A 26,628-nucleotide genomic window follows, 5' to 3' on the forward strand; every position below is an offset into this window, starting at 1 on the left:
TTATTATTACAGTAAATAAATTACGCTTTATTTCTTTAGAGTAGTAACACTACACAATAGTTACAATACAGCATACAAAAACAAGGCAAGAAAGGCAATCTTGGTTTATATAAAATAATACAAAGGTGGGGGGAAAAAAGTTAAATATTATTGACAAGCTGAGCTCTGACAACATTTGGATCATTTTTTATATTGCTGCAATAAAATACAGCTGTTAAGGCACTTCAAATATTTAGTTCACACTATATGTGCATCACTAACACCATATTTCAGCAGAGCCCAGGTCAGGTGCATTAATATGTACGATACTTTCGGATCGTACGATACTTTCGGATACTTTCGGATTTAATGTATTTGTGTGCAAAAATATATTACAAATTACAAGAGGAAAAGCTTGTGTTATTCATACTTGTGTTATTTGCTGACTTTAAACATACATTTCAATGTGCTTTATGTTGTAAAGGCAGTTTAACAACATAGAATACATGCAACGCTGATTTAATTTTTAAAATATATTTATATAAATATATTTAAGGTGATGTAGTATAAAATGTAGTGTTTGCTTTAATATGTTGAGGTTTAGATGCTCTCTGTACTGTACTGTAGATGTTAACAAACCTGGAAGTGGACACCACTGTGTTACAAACTTGTTAGCTATTACTGTACATTTGTGATTGGTCAGGTGCAGTTGAAGGACGAAGACAGTGATTCTCATTGGTCTTCTTGGTCGTTGTTGCAGTCTCCACACAGGATCTGGTCACGGTCGGGGAAGAAGCCAGCCCCAACCAGAGAGACAGAGCAGCGGGAGCACTTGAAGCAGGGCTGGTGCCATTGACGATCCTGGAAAGAAATATACTTTCCCTCGCCAAACCCTGGAGGGAAATAAAACACACTCGTTAGCATCTATAATAGAATACGGTTGCGTTTCAAATGGCACCTTATTTCCTGTATAGCCCTATGGGCCCTAGTCAAAAGTAGTTCACTATAAAGTGAATAGGGTGCCATTTGGGACATAGTCTACGTCTGCAAAGAGACCTTTGACTCTCACCTGGATTGACAGTTGGGCAGTAAGAGAGACATTACATAACACAAAGAAATGACATTCTGAACATTGAGTTCTGTGGGTTATTCTATGGTTGGCTACAATAATAGCCCTGCTGAGGATCTGCCAGGTCTTAGAGGTCTCTGTGTTTAATTGAAACATTGGCATTCTAAACATAGCCACAAGCCTTACTAGTATATTTACAGTACGTCTGTGCTCTGGCATTTGCCTGGGTTGGTACAAAGTGACATAATGGGGAAGACATTGAGTGCATCCCAAATGGCACTCTATTACCTCTATAGTGCACTCATTTTGAACAGAGCTCCATGGGCTATATAAGGTTCCATTAAAGGACAAAACAGTGTCTCAAATCAATCCATATTATCTAGTCGAATGGAGAATGTACTAACCTGTGATGGGAGAGTTACAGGAGGCACACTTCTGTGCGTAGATGCTGCTGAAGCACTTGACGCAGTAGGGCGTGTCTCCCTGCGAGGTGAAGGGCTGGCCGGCCAGTGGGATCTTGCATCCTGTGCACACGAAACACTCTTTGTGCCACGTCTCATCCTTGTAGCTCACACCCCCTGTTGCCAGTGCCTACGGAGGATACATACCCATCAACCTCACCCACTTGATCTAGCAAGTCTTTTTCACAAGGAACCTATCAACTACTGTGAGCATGTCCCTAACAGTGACAGGGAGAGGATAATGAAGGTTTGCAGTTGATTTGAGGAGACCCTGGTTCACCTTTTTGCAGTGGCTGCACCGCGGGGCGAACCTGCCCTCGTAGCACGGTACACAGTAGTAGTGGTCTTTGTCTGGGATGAAGGACTGGGCACCGATGGGCTTCTCACAGCCATGGCACACAAAGCAGTTCTCGTGCCATGCAGAGCCCTCATACTCCAACTTCTTTGAGCCTGACAGAGGGAGGAGGGAGAGGGGGGATAGATAGGGAGGAGAGCGAGAGAAAGAAGAGAGAGAGGGAGAGAAAGAGAGACAAAGAGAAAGAGACACAGACAGGTTTTGTATAATTCAGTCTGTCTGCAAGAGTCATCATCTGAGTAGTCATCCCAAGTTTGTGTGCCATGTCAGCCACTTTAGTTCTGGGTTAGATTGTCCAACCTCAGCATTGCATAATCTCCAAGTGCTCGCACTACTGCTATTGCCAAAACAGGATGATTCAGTAATAACTGAACCTGTTTGTACACAGACTCAATATATCTCCCAGTCATCTCATAAAGTATAAATACTATTACAGGATTTTATCATCAAGAACGCTTGTGTGGTGTTACATCCAGTCAGGGCCGAATGGCTCTGGAGGTATTTCAGAATTATGGTTTATGGGTGACTGTTATTGGAACTTCTGACTTTAAGCGTGTGCAGTTTGGTCTTCCACAAATACACACTTCCTCCAAGTAGGTAATAAAAGTAGCCAAAATAAAAAAGCGAGCCATTCCTATGAAAATGAACATCAGACCTCTTAATCATTGCTCTTGTTTTACGAGCTTTGGGACCTGAAATGCGCACGTGGGGAGGTCGGCCAGTGGAACGTGTAACCGCCTGAATTTTTTAAAAGGGCGAGGGCACAGTGTAGTGTTTAACTGCGTTCCACTACAGAAACCTAACAAAACGACTGCTCAGTTCTGCAGAAACTGTGGAGAAATAACACCCCACCCCACCTTGTCCAGATTAAACCCTATGTAATTTGCAGTCATCTGACACCCACACCCGCTGATAGCGTAATGCTGCCATGCAGTCACAAAGACCCTGGGGCCAGAATTCAACAGTAAGGCACTTTCAGTCGAGCGAGCAGACAATTGCAATGTCACATCTAAGCTGTGTCACACCCTAGCTGCTCAACAACAAAAATGCATTCGCCTTTTTATGTCAATGTCCCAAATGGCAAACTATTCCCTACGTAGTGCACTACTTTTGACCAGGGCCCTGAAGGTAGTGCACTATATAGGGAATAGGGTGCCATTTGGGACACACACGACTGGATGTGAGAACCCCTACGTTTTCCCTTTAGTGACACTGACTGAAGCAGTGCTGCTTACTCTGTAATACCCATGACAGAGGTTTCCCAGGTATTACACGCCTGGCATTGATACAGATATAGGATCTTAATTTGAGCCAGTTTGCTACAACAGGAAACTAAATTACAAACTTTAGAAGCCTTTTTAAACCTCAAATACACTACAAGTTCTAATATCCTGCATTGCGGAAAAGTTCTCTTGCAACAGTGTGATCAAATTAAGATCCAACATCTGTAGGTGTGAGAACAGGAGTTGAGTAACCACAGGCCAAAGCATCACCAGTAAGGTCTTTTTAATGCACTTTTATGCCACAGCAACTATGATGGATGTGTAACCAGCCTAGCGCAGTACAGCTCAGCTCAGCTCAATACTGTCAAAGGGTGTTGTGCACAGGAGGAAGGGCTCGTGGTAATGGTACTGGAATGTTGTCAAATATATCAAACACATGATTTGATGCCATTCCATTTGCTTCCCTCAGCAGCCTCCACTGGTGTTGTGTTATGTTGTCATGTATCCCTGCACGTTTTTGAGAGTTTCGATTAGTACCTCCTACTAATCATGGTAAACAGTATCAGGTTTGTGTACCTGGCATAACGGTCTTGTCGCAGGCCACACACTTGGAGGAGAACTCATTGCAGTAGCAGTCGTTGCACAGCAGCGCCTCCTCCTGGCTGGTGAAGGGCTCGTCTGCCAGGGAGCGGTCGCAGCGAAAACAACGGAAACAGTGTTCATGGTAATGTCTGTCCTCATAGAACAGCTCCTGGAGAGGGAGAGGAGGAGTGAGAGGGATGGACCCAGGCAAGACAGGTCAGAGTCCGAAATATTTGGATTGAAAGACCATTCATGTTAATGGTAGCTGGTGGGCCGAGGCTCATTGTAATAGCTGGAGTGGAAATGGAAACCATGTTTGATGTGTTTAATACCTTTTCTTTCCGTTCCTTCCATTCCAGCCATTACGATGAGCCCGTCCTTCTACATCTCCACCCACCAGCCTTCTCTGGTTCACATTCATCATTTATGTTTATATGACAATGAGCTAGATTAGATCTGTTAACAAGGAGGTTTTAGTGAATAACTCTAACTTCAATCTAAACCATTTGAGTAAATATTGAAACAGTGTCCACAAAGAGATTTTTAGATTTTTTTTTTTATAATCCACCTCTTATATTCCAGATCAACTGTAGTCCAAGCAAACACTGTTAACACACATCGCATGATTAATGTCTTACTTTATGTTTGGGGTGAAAACAATAATAATCAATTTTATTTGACACGTTGGTGGGTTTTCACAGTGTTAGTAAAAGGGAATTGGACAGAGAGGGAGGGAGGGGTGCTGTTATTATTGTGTGGAGGAGGAGGAGGGCCAAAGCTAACAGGAGATTTATTTACTGCCAGTCCCTCTGAGAGAGTCCATAACTCAGGGGTCACCCATGCCCCGTGGCGTCTAAGGGTGTTCCCTTCAGCCCTGTGTTTTCATTTGACTCTAACCAAAAGGCCTTAATGTCAGCCTGGAGCAGCTCAAAGGGGATTTTCAGATGTCTTGGTACTAGCCAAAAGAGCAGGAAAGTTGTGTTTTCCAAGAACTCCAGCTCTTTAGAAGCCATTATAACCGAACAGATGGACAAGGACACGCACACATACACACACACACACACACTCGTGTATGTACACAGAAGTAAAACCTCAGAAGTGAGCACACATTCAAACAACTGTAGACAGAAAACACCCACTTGCCACATGTAAACACATTTATACACACAACATATGCTAAACACATTTACACCCACACACACAAAGACAGATCATACAGTTTATGCTTACCCGTGCATTGTGTGCGATGAGCTCCTTGCACTCCTGACATGTGTTGGCATACAGGCGGTCATAGCAGGGGATGCAGTGGGGAACGTCCTCCACTTGGATGTATTTGCGTCCGTACAGGGACTCCTTGCACTCGCCACAGTCAAAACGGTCACTCATGTTGTCTTATCCCTGATTCACCTCCTGAAAGGAAACATCACAACCACAGTGAGTGAACGTTTGCTGAGCAAAGGAGGAGGGGAAGGAGGACAGCGCTGTGAACGTGTGAGGGGGGAGGGGCAGTGAGGGGAGTGAGAGAGAGGAGAGAGAAAGAAATCATTAATACAGACATTGTCATGCTAATTTGGTATAGAGCAGGCCTAATTCACTCTATTAAATTCATCAAAACAGGAAGATTTTACATTTGGCTAGAAACTGAGAAAAATGTCCTCCTGTGTGCTACCCCCACTAGAATCCCCATCCCCATACAGCTTCTCCATCCTGTAGGGGGAAATTAATAATTTCCATGCCCATGGACATGTACTAGTCTGTGGCGACCTACATTCCAGAACTGGACAAGAACCTGACATCCTCAGCACACAGGGGGGACAAACACCTACCTGGAGGTGACAGCATTCCCTCCCACATATTCCCCCTAGGCGCAACTACGACAACGTAACCAACAAAAACCGGTCACAACTCCTGCAGCTCTTTCGCACACTGGGTATGTACATAGTCCACGGTAGGCTTCGAGGGGACTTCTATGGTAGTTACACGTATAGCTCATCTCTTGGCAGTACTACTGTAGATTACTTTATCACTGACCTCAACCCAGAGTCTCTCAGAGCGTTCACAGTCAGCCCACTGACACCCCTATCAGATCACAGCAAAATCACAGTCTACTTGAACAGAGCAATATTCAATCACGAGGCATCAAAGCCAAATAATATTCAAAGCGGAATAATATTAAGAAATCCTATAGATGGAAGAAAAGTAGTGTGGAAACCTACCAAAAAACAATTAGGCAACAACAAATTGTAACCCTTTTAGACAACTTCCTGGTCAAAACATTCCACTGCAATAGTGAAGGTGTAAACTTCGAAGTAAAAAACCTAAACAGTACATTTCAGCTTTCAGCTTCCCTATCAAATCAAAAAAATTCAAACAAAAAATGAAGAAAATTAGCAGCAATGACAAATGGTTTGATGAAGAATGCAAAAATCTAAGAAAGAAATTGAGAAACCTATCCAACCAAAAACACAGAGACCCAAAAAACCTGAGCCTGCGCCTTCACTATGGTGAATCACTAAAACAATACAGAAATACACTACGGAAAAAGAAGGAACAGCATGTCAGAAATCAGCTCAATGTAATTAAAAATACATAGACTTTAACCACGTCTGGGAAAATTGGAAAACACTAAACAAACAACAACATGAAGAGTTAGCTATCCAAAACATGAGATGTATGGGTAAACCACTTCTCAAATCTTTTTGGCCCTATAACAAAGAAGAAACAGCAAAAACATATACATGATCAAATACAAATCTTAGAATCAAATATTAAACACTACCAGAACCTACTGGATTCTCCAATTACATTGAATGAACTACAGGACAAAATACAAACCCTCCAACCCCAAAAGGCCTGTGGTGTTGATCGTATCATCAATTAAATAATAAAATATACAGACCACACATTTTAATTGGCTATACTTAAACTCTAACATCATCATTGGCTCTGGCATATTCTCCAATATTTGTAACCAAGGATTGATCACCCCAATCCACAAAACCGGAGACATATTTGACCCCAATAACTACCATGGGATATGCGTCACAGCAACCTTGGGAAAATCCTTGGCATTATCATTAATAGCAGACTCATACATTTCCTCAGTGAACACAATGTATTGAGCAAATGTCAAATTGGCATTTTACCAAATTACCATACGACAGACCACGTATTCACCCTGCACACCCTAATTGACAAACAAACAAAACAAAGGCAAAGTCTTCTCATGCTTTGTTGATTTCAAAAAAGCTTTTGACTCAATTTGGCATGAGGGTCTGCTATACAAATTGAGGGAAAGTGGTGTTGGGGGATAAACATACAACATTATAAAATCCATGTACACAAACAACAAGTGTGCGGTTAAAATTGGCAAAAAACACACATTTCTTTCTACAGGGCCGTGGGGTGAGACAGCACCCGGCCTCACCCTACTAGAATCTGAAGTCAAATGTCTACTGTTTCAAATCAAATCAAACTTTATTTGTCACATGCGCCGAATACAACAAGTGTAGACTTTATGCTTACTTTACAAGCCCTTAACCAACAGTGCAGTTCAAGAAGAAGAAAATATTTACCAAGTAGACTAAAATAAAAAGTAACACATTAAGAATAACAATAACAGGGCCTCCCGGGTGGCGCAGTGGTCTAGGGCACTGCATCGCAGTGCTAGCTGCGCCACCAGAGTCTCTGGGTTCGCGCCCAGGCTCTGTCGCAGTCGGCCGCGACCGGGAGGTCCGTGGGGCGACGCACAATTGGGCTAGCGTCGTCCGGGTTAGGGAGGGTTTGGCCAGTAGGGATATCCTTGTCTCATCGCGCTCCAGCAACTCCTGTGGCGGGCCGGGCGCAGTGCGCGCTAACCAAGGGGGCCAGGTGTACGATGTTTCCTCCGACACATTGGTGCGGCTGGCTTCCGGGTTGGAGGCGCACTGTGTTAAGAAGCAGTGCGGCTTGGTTGGGTTGTGCTTCGGAGGACGCGTGGCTTTCGACCTTCGTCTCTCCCGAGCCCGTACGGGAGTTGTAGCGATGAGACAAGATAGTAATTACTAGCGATTGGATACCACGAAAATTGGGGAGAAAAGAGGATAACATTTTAAAAAATAATAATAATTAAATTTTAAAAAAGAATAACAATAACGAGGCTATATACAAGGGGAACCGGTACCGAGTCAATGTACGGGGGTACAGGCTAGTTGAGGTAATCTGTACCTGTAGGTGGGGGCGAAATGACTATGCATAGGTAACAAACAAACAGTGAGTAGCAGCAGTGTACACAAGGGAAGGGAGGGGAGGGGAGGTTAATGTAAATTGTCCGGTGGTGACTTTATGATTTTTTCAGCAATCTTATGGCTTGGGGGTAGAAGCTGTTGAGGAGCCTTTTGATCCTAGACTTGGCGCGGAGAATACAGTCTATAACTTGGGTGACTGGAGTCTCTGACAATTTTATGGGCTTTCCTCTGACACCGCCTATTATATAGGTCCTGGATGGCAGGAAGCTTGGCCCCAGTGATGTACTGGGCCATTCGCACTACCCTCTGTAGCACCTTACGGTCAGATGCCGAGCAGTTGCCAGACCATACGGTGATGCAACCGGTCAGGATGCTCTCGATGGTGCAGCTGTAGAACCTTTTGAGGATCTGGGGACCCATGCCAAATCTTTTCAGTCTCCTGAGGGGGAAAAGGTTTTGTCGTGCCCTCTTCACGACTGGCTTGGTATGTTCAGACCATGATCGTTTGTGGGTGATGTGGACACCAAGGAACTTGAAACTCTCGACCCGCTCCACTAGAGCCCCATCGATGTTAATGGGGGCCTGTTCGGCCCGCCTTTTCCTGTAATCTACGATCAGCTCCTTTGTCTTGCTCACATTCAGGGAGAGGTTGTTGTCCTGGCACCAAACTGCCAGTTCTCTGACCTCTTCCCTGTAGGCCGTCTCATCGTTGTCAGTGATCAGGCTGTTGTGTCGTCAGCAAACTTAATGATGGTGTTGGAGTCGTGGGTGGCCATGCAGTCGTGGGTGAACAGGGAATAAAGGAGGGGACTAAGTGTTAAGGATCAGCGTGGCAGACATGTTGTTGCCTACTCTTACCACCTGGGGGCGGCCCGTCAGGAAGTCCAGGATCCAGTTGCAGAGGGAGGTGTTTAGTCCCAGAGTCCTTAGCTTAGTGATGAGCTTCGTGGGCACTATGGTGTTGAATGCTGAGCTGTAGTCAATGAACAGCATTCTCACATAGGTGTTCCTTTTGTCCAGGTGAGAAAGGGAAGTGTGGAGTGCGATTAAAATTGCGTCCTCTGTGGATCTGTTGGGGCGGTTTGCGAATTGGAGTGGGTCTAGGGTGTCTAGGATGTGAGCCATGACCAGCCTTTCAAAGCACTTCAGGCTACCGACGTGAGTGCCACGGGGCGGTAATAATTTTGGCAGGTTACATTGGCTTCCTTGGGCACAGGGAATATGGTGGTTTGCTTGAAACATGTAGGTATTACAGACTCGGTCAGGGAGAGGTTGAAAATGTCAGTGAAGACACTTGACAGTTGGTCCGTGCATGCTCTGAATACACATCCTGGTAATCCGTCTGGCCCAGCGGCTTTGTGAATGTTCACCTGTTTAAAGGTTTTGTTCACATCGGCTACCGAGAGCGTTATCACACAGTCATCCAGAACAGCTGGTGCGCTCGTGCATGCTTCAGTGTTGCTTGCCTCGAAGCGAGCATAAAAGGCATTTAGCTCATCTGGTAGGCTCGCGTCACTGGGCAGCTCGCGTCTGGGTTTCCCTTTGTAGTCCGTAATAGTTTTCAAGCCTTGCCACATCCGGTGAGTGTCAGAGTCAGTGTAGTAGGATTCAATCTTAATCCTGTATTGACGCTTTGCTTGTTTGATGGTTCGTCTGAGGGCACAGCGGGATTTCTTATAAGCGTCCGGATTAGTCTCCCGCTCCTTGAAAGTGGCAGCTCTAGCAATTAACTCAATGCAGATTTTGCCTGTAATCCATGGCTTCTGGTTGGGATATGTACGTACAGTCACTGTAGGGACAACGTCATCAATGCACTTATTGATGAAGCCGATGACTGAGGTGATGTATTCCTCAATGCCGTTGGATGAATCACGGAACAAATTCCAGTCTGTGCTAGCAAAACAGTCCTGTAGTGTAGCATCCACGTCATGTTTGCTAATAATCTGGGGCTTCTGTCCCCAACCAAGCAGGGCCTACAGCAGCACCTAGATCTTCTGCACAGATTCTGTCAGACCTGACAGTAAATCTTAGTAAGACAAAAATAATGGTGTTCCAAAAAAGGACCAGTTATCAAGACCACCAATACAAATTCCATCTAGGGCACCGTAGCCCTACAGCACACAAAAAACTGTACATAACTCGGCCTAAACATCAGTGCCACAGGTAACTTCCACAAACCTGTGAACGTGCTGAGAGACAAGGCAAGAAGGGCCTTCTATGCCTTTAAAAGGAACATAAAATTCGACATACCAATTAGGATCTGGCTAAAAATACTTGAATCAGTTATAGAACCCATTTCTTTAATGGTTGTGAGGTCTGGGGTCCGCTCACCAACCAAACATTCACAAAATGGGACAAACACCAAATTGAGACTTTGCATGCAGAATTCTGAAAAAAATATCCTCTGTGTACAACGTAGAACACCAAATAATGCATGCAGAGCAGAATTAGGCCGATACCCGCTAACTATCAAAATCCAGAAAAGAGCAGGTAAATTCTACAACCACCTTAAAGGAAGCGATTCCCAAACCTTCCATTACAAAGCCATCACCTACAGAGAGATGAACCTGGAGAAGAGCCCCCTAAGCAAGCTGGTCCTGGGGCTCTGTTCACAAACACAAACAGACCCCGCAGAGCCCCAGGACAGCAACACAATTAGACCAAATCATGAGAAAACTAAAATTACTTGACACATTGGAAAGAATTTACAAAAATACAGAGCAAACTAGAATGCTATTTGGCCCTAAACAGAGAGTACACAGTGGCAGAATACCTGACCACTGTGACTGACCCAAACTTAAGGAAAGCTTTGACTATGTACAGACTCAGTGAGCATAGCCTTGCTATTGAGAAAGGCCGCAGTAGGCAGACCTGGCTCTTGAGAAAACAGTACACACTGCCCACAAAATGAGGTGGAAACTAAGCTGCACTTCCTAACATCCTGCCAAATGTATGACCATATTAGAGACACATATTTCCCTCAGATTACACAAATCCACAAAGAATTCAAAAACAAACCCAATTCTGATAAACTCCCATATCTATTGGGTGAAATACCAGTGCGCAATCACAGCAGCAATATTAGTGACCTGTTGCCAGAAGAAAAGGGCAACCAGTGAGGAACAAACGTCATTGTAAAAACAACCCATATTTATGTTTATTTATTTTCCCTTTTGTACTTTAACTATTTGCACGTAATATGACATTTGTAATGTCTTAATTATTTTTTGTTACTCACTTTTGTGAATGTAATGTTTACTGTTAATTTTTATTGTTTATTTAACTTTTGTTTATTATCTAGTTCACCTGCTTTGGCAATGTTAACTTAGGTTTTCCATGCCAAAAACGCCCTTAAAATGAAATTGTGAGAGAGAGAGAGAGAGAGAGATTCCCATGCAACAACAAAAAATTTATGTACCTACAAGTAAGTATCCAAGGCAACCAGTCAACAGTAGGATAGGATGACATTTAATGCCCCAGAGGGGGAAATTGTCTACTGCTGTATACAAAATGGACACTGTACAAAACACACACAACATACAGTGCATTCGGAAAGTATTCAGACCCCTTAACTTTTTCCAAATTTTGTTACATTACAGCCTTATTCTAAATTGTATTAATTACAAATTTTTCCTCATCAATCTACACACAATAGCCCATAATGAAAACTGTTTTTTATAAATGTTTACAAATGTATTAAAAATAAAAAAACAGAAATACCTTATTTACATAAGTATTCAGACCCTTTACTATGAGACTTGAAATTGAGCTCAGGTGGATCCTGTTTCCATTGATCATCCTTGAAATCTTTTTACAACTTGATTGGAGTCCACCTGTGGTAAATTCAATTGATTGGACATCATTTGGAAAGGCACACACCTGTCTAAATAAGGTCCAACAGTTGACAGTGCATGTCAGAGCAAAAACCAAGCAATGAGGTCGAAGGAATTGTCCGTAGAGCTCCGAGACAGGATTATGTCGAGGCACAGATCTGGGGAAGGGTACCAAAACATGTCTGCAGCATTGAAGGTCCCCAAGATCCCAGTGGCCTCCATCATTCTTAAATGGAAGAAGTTTGGAACCACCAAAACTCTTCCTAGAGCTGGCCAAACTGAGCATTTGGGGGAGAAGGGCCTTGGTCAGGGAGGTGAACAAGAACCCAATGGTCACTCTGACAGAGCTCCAGTGTTCCTCTGTGGAGATGGGAGAACCTTCCAGAAGGACAACCACCTCTTTAGCACTCCACCAATCAGGCCTTTATGGTAGAGTGGCCAGATGGAAGCCACTCCTCACTAATAGGCACATGACAACCCGCTTGGAGTTTGCCAAAAGGCACCTAAAGGACTCTCAGACCATGAGAAATAAGATTCTCTAGTCTGATGAAACAAGATTGAACACTTTGGCCTGAATGCCAAACATCACATCTGGATGAAACCTGGCACATTAGCTATGGTGAAGCATGGGGATGGCAACATCAAGCTGTGGGGATATTTTTCAGTGGCAGGTACTAGGAGATTAGTCAGGATTGAGGGAAAGATGAACGAAGCAAAGTACAGAGAGATCCTTGATGAAAACCTGCTCCAGAGCGCTCAGGACCTCAGACTGGGGTGAAGGTTCACCTTCCAACAGGAAGTGGCTTCGGGACAAGTCTCGGAATGACCTTGAGTGGCCCAGCCTGAGCCCGGACTTGAACCCGATCAAACATCAGCGACGCTCCCCATCCAAATTGACAGAGCTTGAGAGAATCTGCAGAGAAGAATGGGAGAAACTCCCCAAATTCAGGTGTGCCAAGCTTGTGGTGTCATACCCAAGAGGACTTGAGGCTGTAATCACTGCCAAAGGTGCTTCAACTAAGTACTGAGTAAATGGTCTGAATACTTATGTAATATTTCAGTTGTTTGTTTTTTACAAATGTGCAACATTTTCTAAAATACTGTTTTTGCTTCGTCATTAGGGTGTATTGTGTGTAGATTTATAAGGGGGGGGAAACCATTTCATCAATTTTCGAATAAGGCTGTAACCAAATGTGGATAAAGTCAAGAGGTCTGAATACTTTCCAAATGCACTGTAGTACATACATTGCACGTTACCCATGTCATACATGTTGTACACGTCTCGTACAACCAAATACATAATACATATTGCACACACTGCCCTTACACATTCTGTCAGCGGCATACTAACAGATCAGCTTAATTTATTGCTGTTTAGACACCATGAACCTCCAAGGTCCTAGCCTGGTCCCAGATCTGTGATTTTGAACACTTCATTTTTATTGTCAAGCCAAACAAGGTTTTGCATTACAATTCCATAAGAAGTTGACAAGAGAACATAAACAGATCTGGCACCCAGGCTGCCAAGGCCCCTGATTCACCCTGGGAAACATTCCTGATTACATGTTCTAATCAGGTGATTGACATCTCATATGGTGAATAGGGAGGACGGGGTGAAAATACGCCTGACAGCTCTACTATACTGAGACAATCATAACACCCTCTGGCTACTTCTTAAGTCTGTAGGGAGCTGCTAGAGTATGTGACACAAGGTCAGATACATGTACCCCAGTAGCTTTCCTATGGAACGGGAAGGGAAAATAGGGTCCAACAGGGTACATATGGGCTGTGTCTCAAATGGCACCCTATTTCCTACATAGTACACTACTTTGACCAGAACCATATGGGCCCTGATCAAAAGTAGTTCACTATATAGGGAATAGGGTGCCATTTGGGAAGCATACATAGTATAGAGTAGCAAAAGTGGGGGGATAAAGGTTGGAATTACATGAGTGGAGAAAAGTCTCAAGAGTTCAGGTAAAACAGGCTCAAGAAAACATTGTCAGGAACATGGCATTGACAGAGACTCTAAAGGCAGACACATAAATGTTTCTCTTGGAAGACATTTTGTTTATTATATTTTCCCTCTTTTCAAAGAAAAGAACACCCTTGAAATGCTTTCAGAATGTCAAAAAGCAAGGAGCGCGGAGAAGGGTTGTGGGTTCAATGATGTGCACCGGAGATTCAGGCGGTAGGTTTTAAAGGGGGGGTGAATGGAAGGGAAAGCTCTGGGGTGAAGGGTTTAGCAGCTCCCACTCAGCAGACAGAGCTGAAGTCACAGCCTCACAGGCTCCATGTCCTTGTGGTGATTGAACCCAAGAACTGTGTTGCATCCCAAATGGCACCCTATTCCCTATACCTGTATAATGCACTACTTTTGACCAGGACCCAAAGGACTCTGGCCAAATGTAGTGCACTTTATAGGGAATTGGGTCCCATTTGGCACGCAGACATGGAGTTCCTAATGAAGCAGACCTCATTTCTTGGAAATGCATTTTGCACACACAGGGTTGGCTTGATATAAAACAAGGGGGAATCAACCATTGCTCATGAAAGGAATTCCATCCCACAGTTGCGGTTGTTTTTTACAGGTATTGAGTTAAATGTACTAGAACCCACAAGTTATTTGCGTCTGGTCAATTAAGGAGTCGGCTCAGCAGTGGGGTGTACGTGCCATTCAAATGACTAGCCTCAGACTTTATTTACCATTATTGCCACCATTTATACACGATGGCAAGCACACAAGACAGAAGACTTGGCGAAAGAACAACTTCTGTTTTATCCACCCTATTTGTCTCTTTTGTTTATAATCAAGCAACTGAAAACTTGGCTAACCTCCACAAAATGTCATAGCAGCAGAGCATTTGTAATGGGAACATTCAGCCATATCCTCCACCCCCATCAGCTAGGCTGCATCAGCCTGAAGAGGTTTGAGGCTTTACAAGGTCAAAGACACTTGGACGGAACACAAAACAGACAAGTCCATCAAACTCCATATCTGTTTCATGTCCGTTTATTGTGAGAGCGGTGGAAATCAGCTTGACTTCCCCTGCTAATGTCTCTCAAGAGGTTAGGCTTCTAGCTATTCTAGTTCATCCATCCCTAAAACCACTGCACTGATACAACAATGGTCTTCCTTCCGGGCATAGTCCCCACACAGCATGACATCTGCAAATACGTTATACTTGTGTCGACAAGTATAAGCATTATGACATTCCTTTCTATCTTTTGAAAGTGATAAAAATGTTAACCATAAAAATGTATATGTCTGACCAAAATCAAAATACAAACCACGCCCTTTCTGTTGGATAATTTTTTATCTATTGCGTCTACCCACCCACGGACAATATTTATATCTTTGTTTAAACTCAATTTCGGCTCATTTATGCAATGTCCAGACCGTTCTGTTATTGTAAGAGCTACTGAACTACAAAGAGCTATTCCCAAACAGCATGTCCTTTCCAGCTGTAGAGGAGATGACTGACCCTGAATGAGCCACGTCGGCATGGATACACTCCCTCTGTGGTTCCTCATCCTTATGACTGATGGTCGTGTTACACATGAACGTGACCCGGGTATAGAAACGATTTAGAGGGAATGCCTCAAAAATAGAGCACGGAGTAAAAGAATGAACAGCAGGATGGGCACATACAAATACACGTACACACACGTACACATATCGTAACACAGAGTAGCTGGCTAGCATCATTGTTTTCGGAGCCACAGATGAATTGGACCTACCCTTCACTGAACAGAAATATAAACGTAACATGTAAAGTGTTGGTCCCATGTTTCATGAGCTGAAATAAAAGATCCCAGAAATGTTATGTATCCACAAAAAGCTTATTTCTCTCATCTTTTGTGCACAAATTTGTTTACATCCCTATTAGTTAGTGGGCCTGGCTGCCAAGTGGGTGGGCCTATGCCCTCCCATGCCCATCCATGGCTGCACCCCTGCCCAGTCAGTTGAAATGCATAGCTTGTGACCTAATGAGTTTATTTAAATGTACTGATTTCCTTATATGAACTGTAACTCAGTAAAATCTTGGAAATTGTTGCATGTTGCGTTTATATTTTTGTTCAGTGTATATAAATGTATCTGTGTCTCTGCGTCCTGCTCCCAGTGAGTGGTTAAGTCAAACAGAAATCCATCAGTGGGACACGTGTTTTTCTCTCCTAGCACACTTCTGTTATAACTCTGCATTTCGCACCTCCAGCCACAGCGGACACCTGGATATTCTTCAGATATATTGTCCACGCTGGTGAAAGATTAATCGGAGTCATCAACTCTGAAGGCTTTGTACTGTGAGCCAGACAGCAAAACATACTCTCCCTCTTCGTCTCCCACATGGCCCAACAACAGACCAGGCCACTCTCTGTCCCTTCAAGGTTCTCTGAAGTTATTTTCTTTCTAACCTGACATTTTCTTCAGAGTGCGGAGCCAGTTGTAACTGCATGAGCCATGTGAGTTCTACTGCAGGACCAATGGGGCTCTGGTCAAAAGTAGTGTACTATAAAGGGATAGGGATCCATTTGGGATGCACCCTGTGTGTTTATTTTCCCAGCAGAGGAGTCTAGTGTGCCCTATGCTTTACAAACCAGAATGTTCCATGATGAAACCCCATGACACCTAGGAGCAAGAGCTAAGAGAAAGGAGTCTTTGTATGAAATGGAACAATCCTACAGTAGTGTGTAGGTAGCCTATGATAACGTTACCAGTTTCTTCCTAGGATTCAAAAAAAGACTCCTCAGCTGGTTGTGCTTGTTGACATGTGCTGGGTGATGTATTGCGCTTTCCACTGACATTCAAATTCGAGCCCTGCACAAGCATTAATTTTATGCCTGAGTCCTACCCATGCATGCAACGTTCAGGCCCAACCCTACACAGGCCAGATTGCTTTTGCCAAATTTAAGGCTCTGCCCGAAATCAGAAAAACGTTTCTTTGTTAGTATCTATTAGCTGCTCGTTTCTGTCTGTCCCTCGCTCCCTGCACTTTTCGCGCTGCATTCATTCTGTTGCTGGTCTCAATGATGAGACTTGAGAGAGCAGTTAGCTGTTAGCTAGCTATTTTTCGTCACTCTAAACTCAACAAAACTCAAGGAACAATATTATTTTATAGGGATGGGCATGAGTATCGAATACTTGAACACTCGAACGGATGTCTAAACTTGATCTTTAACCAGATATGTATATATTTTCAAATACTGTAAAACTATTGGGTAAAACTTTTGTCTTGAAGACAACATTCATTTGCTTTGACTTTAATGTTCCATTTGTACATGTGTATTTGTGGGGTAAAACAATAAAGAAACCAAGCCATGAATCAAACATTACTTATTATTAATTAAACTCCCTTTCACCTCCGTGTCTCGCTCACTCAGTTGCGTTCTGATCACTCCCTCTACACCAGTGGCATGTATTCATGGATGCCAAGGGGAAGCCAGGCTTCCCCAAAAAATGGAACAAGAAAAAAAGAAACAACGTTATTTATCTTTCGACTCTCTGTGTTTCATACATTTCCTGCCATTCACAAGAGGCTGAATGTACCTCACCGGAGAAAGGATCCGATTGAACAAAACTGCGCCCCTTTGTCTCAGTATGTGCAGAATATCTGATGCTGTCATCAGAAAGAGTTCAGACCAATCACATCACAAGTCAAATGTCATTCTTGACAGAAAGAAAATGCATCTTGTTGTGTTGTTGTCCTCTGGTGGCTAGCTAGCTAGAATCGGCGCTTTCCTAAATTAACCATGGATAGAGATAGGAATTTGGACTTGTGGATTTACTTAATTCTCCGTTCTGGCCAGTGATTATACCAGTGATTCTGATCCAACCCTAAATTCATACAGTACCAGTCAAAAGCTTGGACACACCTACTAATTCAAGGGGTTTTCTTTATTATCTTGGCATTCTCACAACCAGCTTCATGAGGTAGTCACCTGAAATTCATTTCAATTAACAGGTATGCCTTGTTAAAAGTTAAATTGTGGAATTTATTTTCTTCTTAATGCGCTTAAGCCAATCAGTTGTGTCGTGACAAGGTAGGGGTGGTATACAGAAGATAGCCCTATTTGGTAAAAGACCAAGTCCATATTATGGCAAGAACAAGTCAATTAAGCAAAGACGACAGTCCATCATTACTTTAAGACATGAAGGTCAGTCAATGCGGAAAATTTCACTTTGAAAGTTTCTTCAAGTGCAGTCGCAAAAACCATCAGGCGCTATCATGAGGACCGCCACAGGAAAGGAAGACCCAGAGTTACCTCTGCTGCGGAGGATAAGTTCATTAGTGTTACCTGCCTCAGAAATTGAAGCCCAAATAAATGCTTCACAGAGTTCAAGTAACAGACACATCTCAACATAAACTACAGTATGTGAATCAGGTCTCCATGGTCGAATTGCTGCATCAACAACAAAAACACTACTAAAGGACATCAATAAGAAGAAGACTTGCTTGGGCCAAGAAACACGAGCAATCAGTGGTGTACAGTACTTAAATAAAAATACTTTAAAGTACTACTTAAGTAGTTCTTGTGGGTATCTGTACTTTATTATTTATATTTTTGACAACTTTTACTTTCACTCCACGACATTCCTAAAGAAAATAATGTACTTTTTACTCCTTACATTTTCCCTGACACCCAAAAGTACTCGTTACATTGTGAATGCTTAGCCAGACACAAAAATGGTCTCATTCACGCACTTATCAAGAGAACATCCCTGGTTATCCCCACTGTTTCTGATCTGGCAGACTCACTATTATGTCTGACTGTTGAAGTGTGCCCCTGGCTATCCGTAAATTAAAAAAACAAGAAAATCATGCCGTCTGGGTTGCATAATATAAGTAATTTGAAATTATTTATACTTTTACTTTTACTTTTGATACTTAAGTATATTTTAGTGATTACATTTACTTTTGATGCTTAAGTATATTTAAAACCAAATACTTTTAGACTTTTACTCAAGTAGTATTTTACTGGTTGACTTTCACTTTGACTTGAGTCATTTTCTTTTAAGGTATCTTTACTTTTACTCAAATATGACAATTGGGTACTTTTTCCACCACTGCGAGCAATGGACATTAAACCGGTGGAAATCTGTCCTTTGGTCTGATGAGTCCAAATTTAAGATTTTTGGTTCCAACTGCCGTGTCTTTGTGAGACGCAGAGTAGGTGAACGGATGATCTCCGCATGTGTGTTTCCCACCGTGAAGCATGGAGGAGGAGGTGTGATGTTGTGGGAGTGCTTTGCTGGTGACACTGTTGGTGATGTAGTTATAATTCAATGTACACTTAACCAGCATGGCTTCTACAGCATTCTGCAGCAATACGCCATCCCATCTGGTTAGCGCTTAGTGGGACTATCATTAGGACAATGACCCAAAACACACCTCCAGGCTCCAGATATTTGACCAAGTAGAGTGATGGAGTGCTGCATCAGATGACCTGGCCTCCACAATCACCCGACCTCAACCCAATTGAGATGGTTTGGGATGAGTCGGACCGCAGAGTGAAGGAAAAGCAGCCAACAAGTGCTCAGCATATGTGGGAACTCCTTCAAGACTGTTGGAAAAGCATTCCTCATTAAGCTGGTTGAGAGAATGCCAAGAGTAAGCAAAGCTGTCACCAAGGCAAAGGGTGCCTACTTTGAAGAATGTCAAATATATTTTGATTTGTTTAACACTTTTTTGGTTACTGCATGATTCCATATGTGATATTTCATAGTTTTGAAGTCTTCACTATTATTCTACAATGTAGAAAAATAGTAAAAATAAATAAAACCCCTGGAATGAGTAGGTATCCAAACTTTTGACTGTGCTGTATGTGATGAGTCCAACAAAGTTGGTGGAAAACAGGTCAATGTAGATAGTCTGCGTATCGAATTGTTTAATTATTTAGAAGTCTTATGGCTTCGTGTTAGAAGCTCAGGGTCCTGTTGGTTCCAGACTTCGTGAATTGGTACTGCTTGCCATGCGGTAGCAGAGAGAAGAGTCTATGACTTGGGTGGCTGGAGTCTTTGACCATTCATAGTGCCTTCCTCTGTCACCACATGGATGGCAGGGAGCTCGGACCCAGTGATGTACTGGGTCATACGCATTACTCTCTGTAGCGCCTTTGCGTACAGATGCCAAGCAGTAGCCATAACAAGCTGTGATGCAGCCAGTCAAGATGGTCTCAATGGTGCAGCTGTAGAACCTTTTGAGGATCTGAGGGCCCATGCCAAATCTTTTCAGCCTTTTGAGAGGGAAGAAGCGTTGTTGTGCCCTCTTTACGACTGTGTTGGTGTGTGTGGACCATGATAGATCCTTAGTGATGTGGACACCAAGGTACTTGAAGCTCTCGACCCGCTCCACTACAGCCCCGTTAATGTGAATGGGGGCGTGCTCGGCCCTCCGTTTCCCATAGTTCATGATGAGCTCCTTTGTCTTACTGATGTTGAGGGAGAGGTTGTTGTCCTGGCACCACACTACCAGGTCTCTGACCCCCTACCTATATCGTTGTCGGCGATGATCAGGCCTACCACCGTCATGTCGTCAGAAAACGTAATGATGGCATTGGAGATGTGCAGGCCACGCAGTCGTGGGTGAACAGGGTGTACAGGACGGGAGTAAGCACGTACGCCTGAGGGGCCCCTGTGTTGAGGGTCAGCGTGGCAGATGTGTGGTTGCATACTCTCACCACCTGGGGCGGCCCGTCAGGAAGTCCAGGATCCAGTTGCAGAGGGAGGTGTTCAACCTCAGGGTCCTTAGCTTAGTGATGAGCTTGGAAGGCACTATGGTGTTGAATGCTGAGCTGTATTAAATGAACAGCATTCTCACACAGGTGTTCCTCTTGTCCCGGTGGTAGAGGGCAGTGTGGAGTACAATAGAGATAGCGTAATATGTGGATCTGTTGGGGCGGTATGCGATTTGGAGTGGGTACAGGGTGTCTGGGATGATGGTGTTGATGTGAGCCATGACCATCCTTTCAAAGCATTTCATGGCTACAAACGTGAATGTTAAGGGCTAATAATAATTTACCTTGGCTTTCCTGGGCACAGGGACTACGTTGGTCTTCTTGAAACACGTAGGTATTACAGACTGGGTCAGGGAATGACTGGGTCAAGTGAATGTTAACCTGTTTAAAGGTCTTACTCACATGGGCTACAGAGAGTGTGATCACACTGTCAGCTGTCATTTAATAGTTACCCCACTTTACTTTTATATTTATTTATCATGAAACCGGATTAGCCTATGTTTAATAATGTTCCTGCCCAGAACAGTTCACATTTTGTCAGACTTTTTTGGGTCACACAACACAGCCCACAGAGAATGATATTGATGGGCTTTAAAATGTGCTATAAACACATTAAAAGCTCCTGTAGCTTTAGTAAAATGTTCATGGTTGGGGCAGTAAATTCTGCCAGAAAAAAAAGGAAAGGCTTGTCCCTTACAGCCATCGGTCGGATGACTGCTCCCTCTCTCTTTTATCCCAGTACAAAGAGACCCAATGTGAAGTGACTGACTTCCTGCCGGATCAGAAAGCACTGTTAGCTGCCTGCACGCACACACAAACCAAAATGAACAGAGGTAGCTCTCATCAAGTTGATATGCAATGTCTGTCTGTATCAACATTCCAAGCGAGATGTTTTGAGACACAGTTTGCAAAACATCTCGTTTTGGATAATTAAACATCGACCAAGTCCAACATTCCTTTACCAATGTCCTTGGGAGATCACTTGAATCAATGTGTTGAAAAGAGACAAAATTGCACTGGGAAACACAGACTGGGCGATGATGATAATATCAACTCAAGACAAGTGAAGACTTTACCTAATCTTCATTCTGATCTGAATTGAATGACAAACACGGACTCCACCTGCTCGTAGGGTAGTAATTAAAAAATCCCTTGCTGACATTAACACAGAAAAACTGAGCCTGTAATCTGTTACCTGCCCTTTGAGGAACAATAAAAGCAAAATGAATGAGAGGGTACGTGCTTGGCTGTGTTTAGCTTTGGGCCCCCAGCTGGCTGTTTTTGCCCCGTAGGGAACAACGCAAGATGCAGCTGAAAACCTTCTTAGAACTACATCCCTCCCGCACCACCTCTGGTGTGTACTAAAACAAAAGGCCAAATCTGACAACAAATAAAAAGACGTCACTGTGCCAAGGCCTTCTTCGCTCTGTGTGGTAGACCTATGCTATCTTCATGAACAAAGAAAAGGAAAGGCCTGAGTATGACATGGTGTAGAAGTCAGTCTAGTAAAGATAACAACAAATATGTGCTTTAAATTAGAAGATAAACTGATGAAAATCAATTAAAAGGGGGAATACATATAATCTCCTATATCTATTAAAAGGTAGTCATGGAGATAAGAAGGCAGGAAATGTCACTAGCATCCTCTTCTGAAGCAAAGTTGCTTTTGGCAACAGGCTATGTTTCATTTGGATTATTTTGCAGTGGGAATTCGGCCAAAGAATAAATAAATAAAGTTTGCTTGATGTGCACAATCAGCAGTCAGTCATTATCCAAAACAAATATGCATGTAAACATATTTTCCCAGCATCAGATGCTGGTAGCCAGTAGAGCGAGCATCCATCCAACCCCAGGCCCCGGGTGTTAATAGTATCAATGGCGTTTATTTTCCCAGAGCCCCTGGCGACCCTACAGCCTGTTGCCTTTGTTTCATGAATGCTGTAAGATTTATTTGTCTTTGTTTTTGAGTAACATCTACATGTGTAAGCACTTTAGGACTGTTGAGACAAATGGTTCTAGACCCCAAACAGAATTTTGTTGGGAGAGAGGGAGTTTGAGGAAGTATGAGATGGAGTGGAATGCACATATTTCTGGAGACAATGAATGAATGGGACCAAATCCATTAGAAAGAGAAAGAGAAAGAGAAAGAGAAAAAGAGAGAGAGAGAAAGAAGGGGGAAAGAGACAGGAGGGCATAACGCTGAGCTCACATCCCAACTCCTTTTAAATCTTCCATTGCTGCTGTTCATGGTGGGAAAAGTGACACTCTAGAACCAGCCAGGCAAGGAGGAAATGGAAACACAAACAACAGTGTGATAATGGTAATGAATCATTTACAACCTATGGGTCAATGTCCCTAATTATGGCCTGAGCCCGTACCAGGGTATGTCCCAAATGGCACTATTCCAAAAGTAGTGCACTATATGGGGAATAAGTTGCTATTAACGATGTATTCCCAGCCTGGGAAAGACTTGTCCATCTCCAGAAGTCCTGGAAACCGTTTGGCTCTGCTCCAATGATTGTACACAGACCCAACCTTCCCCAATGAGAAGAATGTCAGAGGAATGAGACTGTGGTCAGAATGTGGCAGAATCATGTGGTGGGTCCAATGTTGGGATTGAAAAAAACAGCAAATGCATTTTTCTTCCATCCTCCCTCTGTTCTAAAAACGGCAAATTCCTCCTTTTCTAAAAATAATGAAGCAGTTCTTTTTGGTTGCCACCACATTGCTGGTTACTCACAGGGAAAGACTCCTCATAAAAAGCCAATTGTTGAAGTAATCAAAGAGCTATGTTAATTACACCCAAAGTGCGTCGAACTCACATGATGACATGGATATAGAGTTTGCTGAATACATGCAGAAACTATTCCATTTGGTGCCAACGATGGTGAGTGTCTGGGAAAATAATACTTGCAATCTTGAGTATAAGACATGACATTACTCTTAAGGATGTTGGCTAATTGAGATGGCTGCATAGGTGTCCTACACAGCATTTGTCCTACCAGTTTTTATTGCGATGCCGATAAGGCCAGAAAATCACACAAAAGTAAAACAGTTGAAAACAACAGTGTATATTACACTGTCTTCTTCCTGTTATACAATGTCTCCCCCCACCATATCAGGACACTGTTAATCAAGCTCTTAGTTTGAATGTGTGAGCAAATAATATGTTATGTGTGTTATTGTTCAACATTAATGTGTCAGAATCCATGAAATTCAAACAGAGAGATTGACTTGGGGGCAACTGTTACAGAGAGGCTCGTCTCTTCAAAAGACTCCCTATTCTCTCTTTAAATCATACCGGTTCAAAATGGTCTGCAGGTATTGTTGTGGTGTGGTCTTAGGTATCAATTCTAAACTTGTGTGCCTCTGTCCAAGGCAACTAACCCCAACCCCCAACATCCCTCAGCTAGTTTCCTCATTCTAAAGTCAAATTAGGCTACATCCTACGATATATCCTGTCAGTCCAGTTCCTTGGGAGAGAAGGGACAGATGCTAAGAATCTGTGCAACAGGATGTATAAAGTGTAAAGAGAGTTAAAGAGGACAAATAACCGAGAGAGAGCATGAGAGAGCATGAGAGAGAGAGAGAAGACAAATTCCATTCTCTGTCAGTGGTTTGTGTCAACAACAAAAAACAACAATAAATGTGTTTGTGCATCTGCTTCATGTCGAATCGTGTGAGTATGATAGAGTATCAAAGAGTTTCTCAGCTCGAATATTGTACTGTCTGAGACACAGGTGAGTTGTGTGAAAGATCTCTCGAGCTGTGACCTGTCTTGTGGACGTCGAGTGTCCAGATATCTTGACCTAAAACGTCACGCGAATTTCTGTTCCCTTGATAAAAATAAGCATAAATACCTTTCTCAATTTATGACAATAGTTAACATATAACACATTTTATCAGATAAAATAGTCAGTAGGCTAGAACTGAAGGGTCTAATAACGGACGATTCGACAGGTGACTCGATTCGCATCACCAACTGTATTATCCAGGTGCTTTATTGACTAAAATGTAGACAAGTAAAAGTAAGAATAAACAAGACTGTTCACTTAATCTCGTTTTCAATCAAATATTGATCTTATCGGCTCTCATAATTTTGTTATTATTTGTTATAAAACTGTAAAATATTATACCACCAATTTACAGCTCCTTTCGTGTCAGGGAACTTTGTCAAATGTAGTTTATTTGTTTCAGTCACCAACCTGTAGCTTGCAGCTTTTCTCTGGCAGCAAAATTGACTCCAAATATTGACAAGTCAAGATCCGACGCAGTGCTGAACCCTTCTCAACTTCAACGAATGTGAAATGCATTGTGTAGCTACTACCTCCCGTGCGCAACAGCATCAGGCAAGCGCGTAAAAACACGCCCTACAGAAATGTCGCTTCTCGCTTTACTGCGGAGGCACAGCCGCACAGGTAATTTCAAGTGGCACAGACAAAAAATTTTTTTACTGAGCTATTCATTTACTTTGGATGTCTGTGTTTGTTTAGACAAAATCTCTATGTTGTCATTGTTAAAGCTGTGTTTTTGACTTGGATGTAAAATGTCAAACGTGAACCGTAGACTGCTCCCTAATGTACCTTCTGGATCACAGACGACTGACTCATCAACCTGTATCTTTTTGTTCTTCATACCTGTGTTGTGTTAGTGCTAGTCTGTACTACCATGTTAACTCCTTGTCACCCATTATTGTCATGCTGTGCTTGGCTTGACAATTACCAATGGAGTTGACAAGAGAACAAGCAGATCTGGAACCAGGTCGTGTATCTCACTAACCAGTGTAAAGAAGTAGTGGACTACAAGTAGTTCAAGTAGTTTAAGTAGTTCAACTAGTAATTTAACTACATTTTGCATTAGCTTGGTGGTAGTTTAACAAAATTCAAATCTAGGTAGTGTTTTCACTAGTTAATTACTTTTTTGCCATGTAGTGGTGTAGATAACTACTGGAAGTACACTCTACTACTCTTTTTGCAAAAATAAAATAAAATCTGGGTGAAATAGGCAATCATTTCCTTTCTTTTTTGGCATCAGACCTGCGTAATTCTCTCACTTGTGTTTAATAGGCGAAATATGACTTTGGGGTCAAATGTTAACACCCCAAAATGAACTGTTCTTGTAATTATAGTCTATGACATTTCAGATTGACATATGCATTTTTTTTTTTTAGCTTAACCATTTTCAGTGAAAGGAAATTGGTAGCTTGGTAAACTATATTTTCAGAGTAGCTTCCCAAACACTGTCACTAACATTGGGTGATAAGAGGCTGATGGAGGTAAAAACTTAAGCAATTAACTACCATAAGGCTTCACTTTTGTGTTGTCATTCCTTCAGACTTGATTAAGGTTCCTTACCAACTCATTCAGCAGAGTAAATACTCTGTGGTCACGAGAAACTGCTGGGTTCCTGAAAAAAGCCCTGGCAAGCAAGATATTATTTTCCTTTTTTTTTTACCTCCATTTTCCACCAGTCTAAACTGGAGGTCTGGGGTTGATTAAAGAGTTACGTTGTGGCTCCATCCTGCCACTACCCATTAGGCATGAAAATGTATGAGCACATGTGTAGTATGAACAGTTTCATTACACATGTAACTGACTTAACTATTTCAACCTATTTATCTTGTTAGTGTTGTTCACCCTGTACTGTTAAAAGGCTTATAAGATGCCTCAGCGGTCCTATGTTTCAATTATGTAAAACATTTGGGGGGGGGGGGGGGTCAATTATGCAGTGGAGTAATGGAACATTCTTTTTGGATGATAGCAACCACCTGAGCTGATCATTCTCAACTGCATGGGGTCTACCTTAAAGACTACAATGCATAGACCATACAGACACATGTATACACAGTTCAAGTCAGGTCACCAATGTAGAGACAGTCACTGGTACCACAGTAGAGTAACACTGACTCCAGGTATTTCATATAATAATAAATACCATACAGCAATCTAGGTCTGCATTACATTACATTTGTGGTTAGGTCGGTGTTCTTGAACCTCTGATATTTATCATTGTATTAACGCAGTCACAGACATCATACTCCACTTTTCTGATGATTTTCATTAGTAGATCAATAGTGCCATCTACTGCCCACTGCAATACAGCAGCAGTGCCATGATGAGCCAAGACTAGGGCTGCAAAATTCTAGGAACTGGCAAGAAATTCCC

General features: G+C 42.7%; 1 protein-coding gene across 1 annotated transcript; it reads right to left on the minus strand.

Annotated features, from left to right (window-relative positions):
• LOC129830957 (four and a half LIM domains protein 3-like) lies at positions 1–25,154 on the minus strand. The gene is made up of 6 exons (XM_055893842.1): positions 24,670–25,154; positions 4,900–5,079; positions 3,664–3,838; positions 1,790–1,959; positions 1,453–1,639; positions 1–872 (listed from the first exon to the last, which is right to left on the minus strand). Exons 2-6 carry the CDS (start codon positions 5,053–5,055, stop codon positions 712–714), a joined length of 849 nt encoding a protein of 282 aa, XP_055749817.1. The 5' UTR covers positions 5,056–5,079; positions 24,670–25,154; the 3' UTR covers positions 1–711.
• Between the last annotated feature and the right edge of the window lie 1,474 nt (positions 25,155–26,628).

The sequence above is a fragment of the Salvelinus fontinalis genome, chromosome 32 (genome assembly GCF_029448725.1).
Source record: "Salvelinus fontinalis isolate EN_2023a chromosome 32, ASM2944872v1, whole genome shotgun sequence".
Classification (NCBI taxonomy): domain Eukaryota; kingdom Metazoa; phylum Chordata; class Actinopteri; order Salmoniformes; family Salmonidae; genus Salvelinus; species Salvelinus fontinalis.

Coding starts and splice junctions, on each gene's coding strand:
- LOC129830957 (XM_055893842.1), bottom strand. CDS start 5,055: ATGAGTGACCGTTTTGACTGTGGCGAGTGCAAGGAGTCCCTGTACGGA. Junction 1,960..3,663: donor CGACAAGACCGTTATGCCAG/GTACACAAACCT, acceptor TCCCTCTGTCAG/GCTCAAAGAAGTTGGAGTAT. Junction 873..1,452: donor CTGTAACTCTCCCATCACAG/GTTAGTACATTC, acceptor ATTTCCCTCCAG/GGTTTGGCGAGGGAAAGTAT.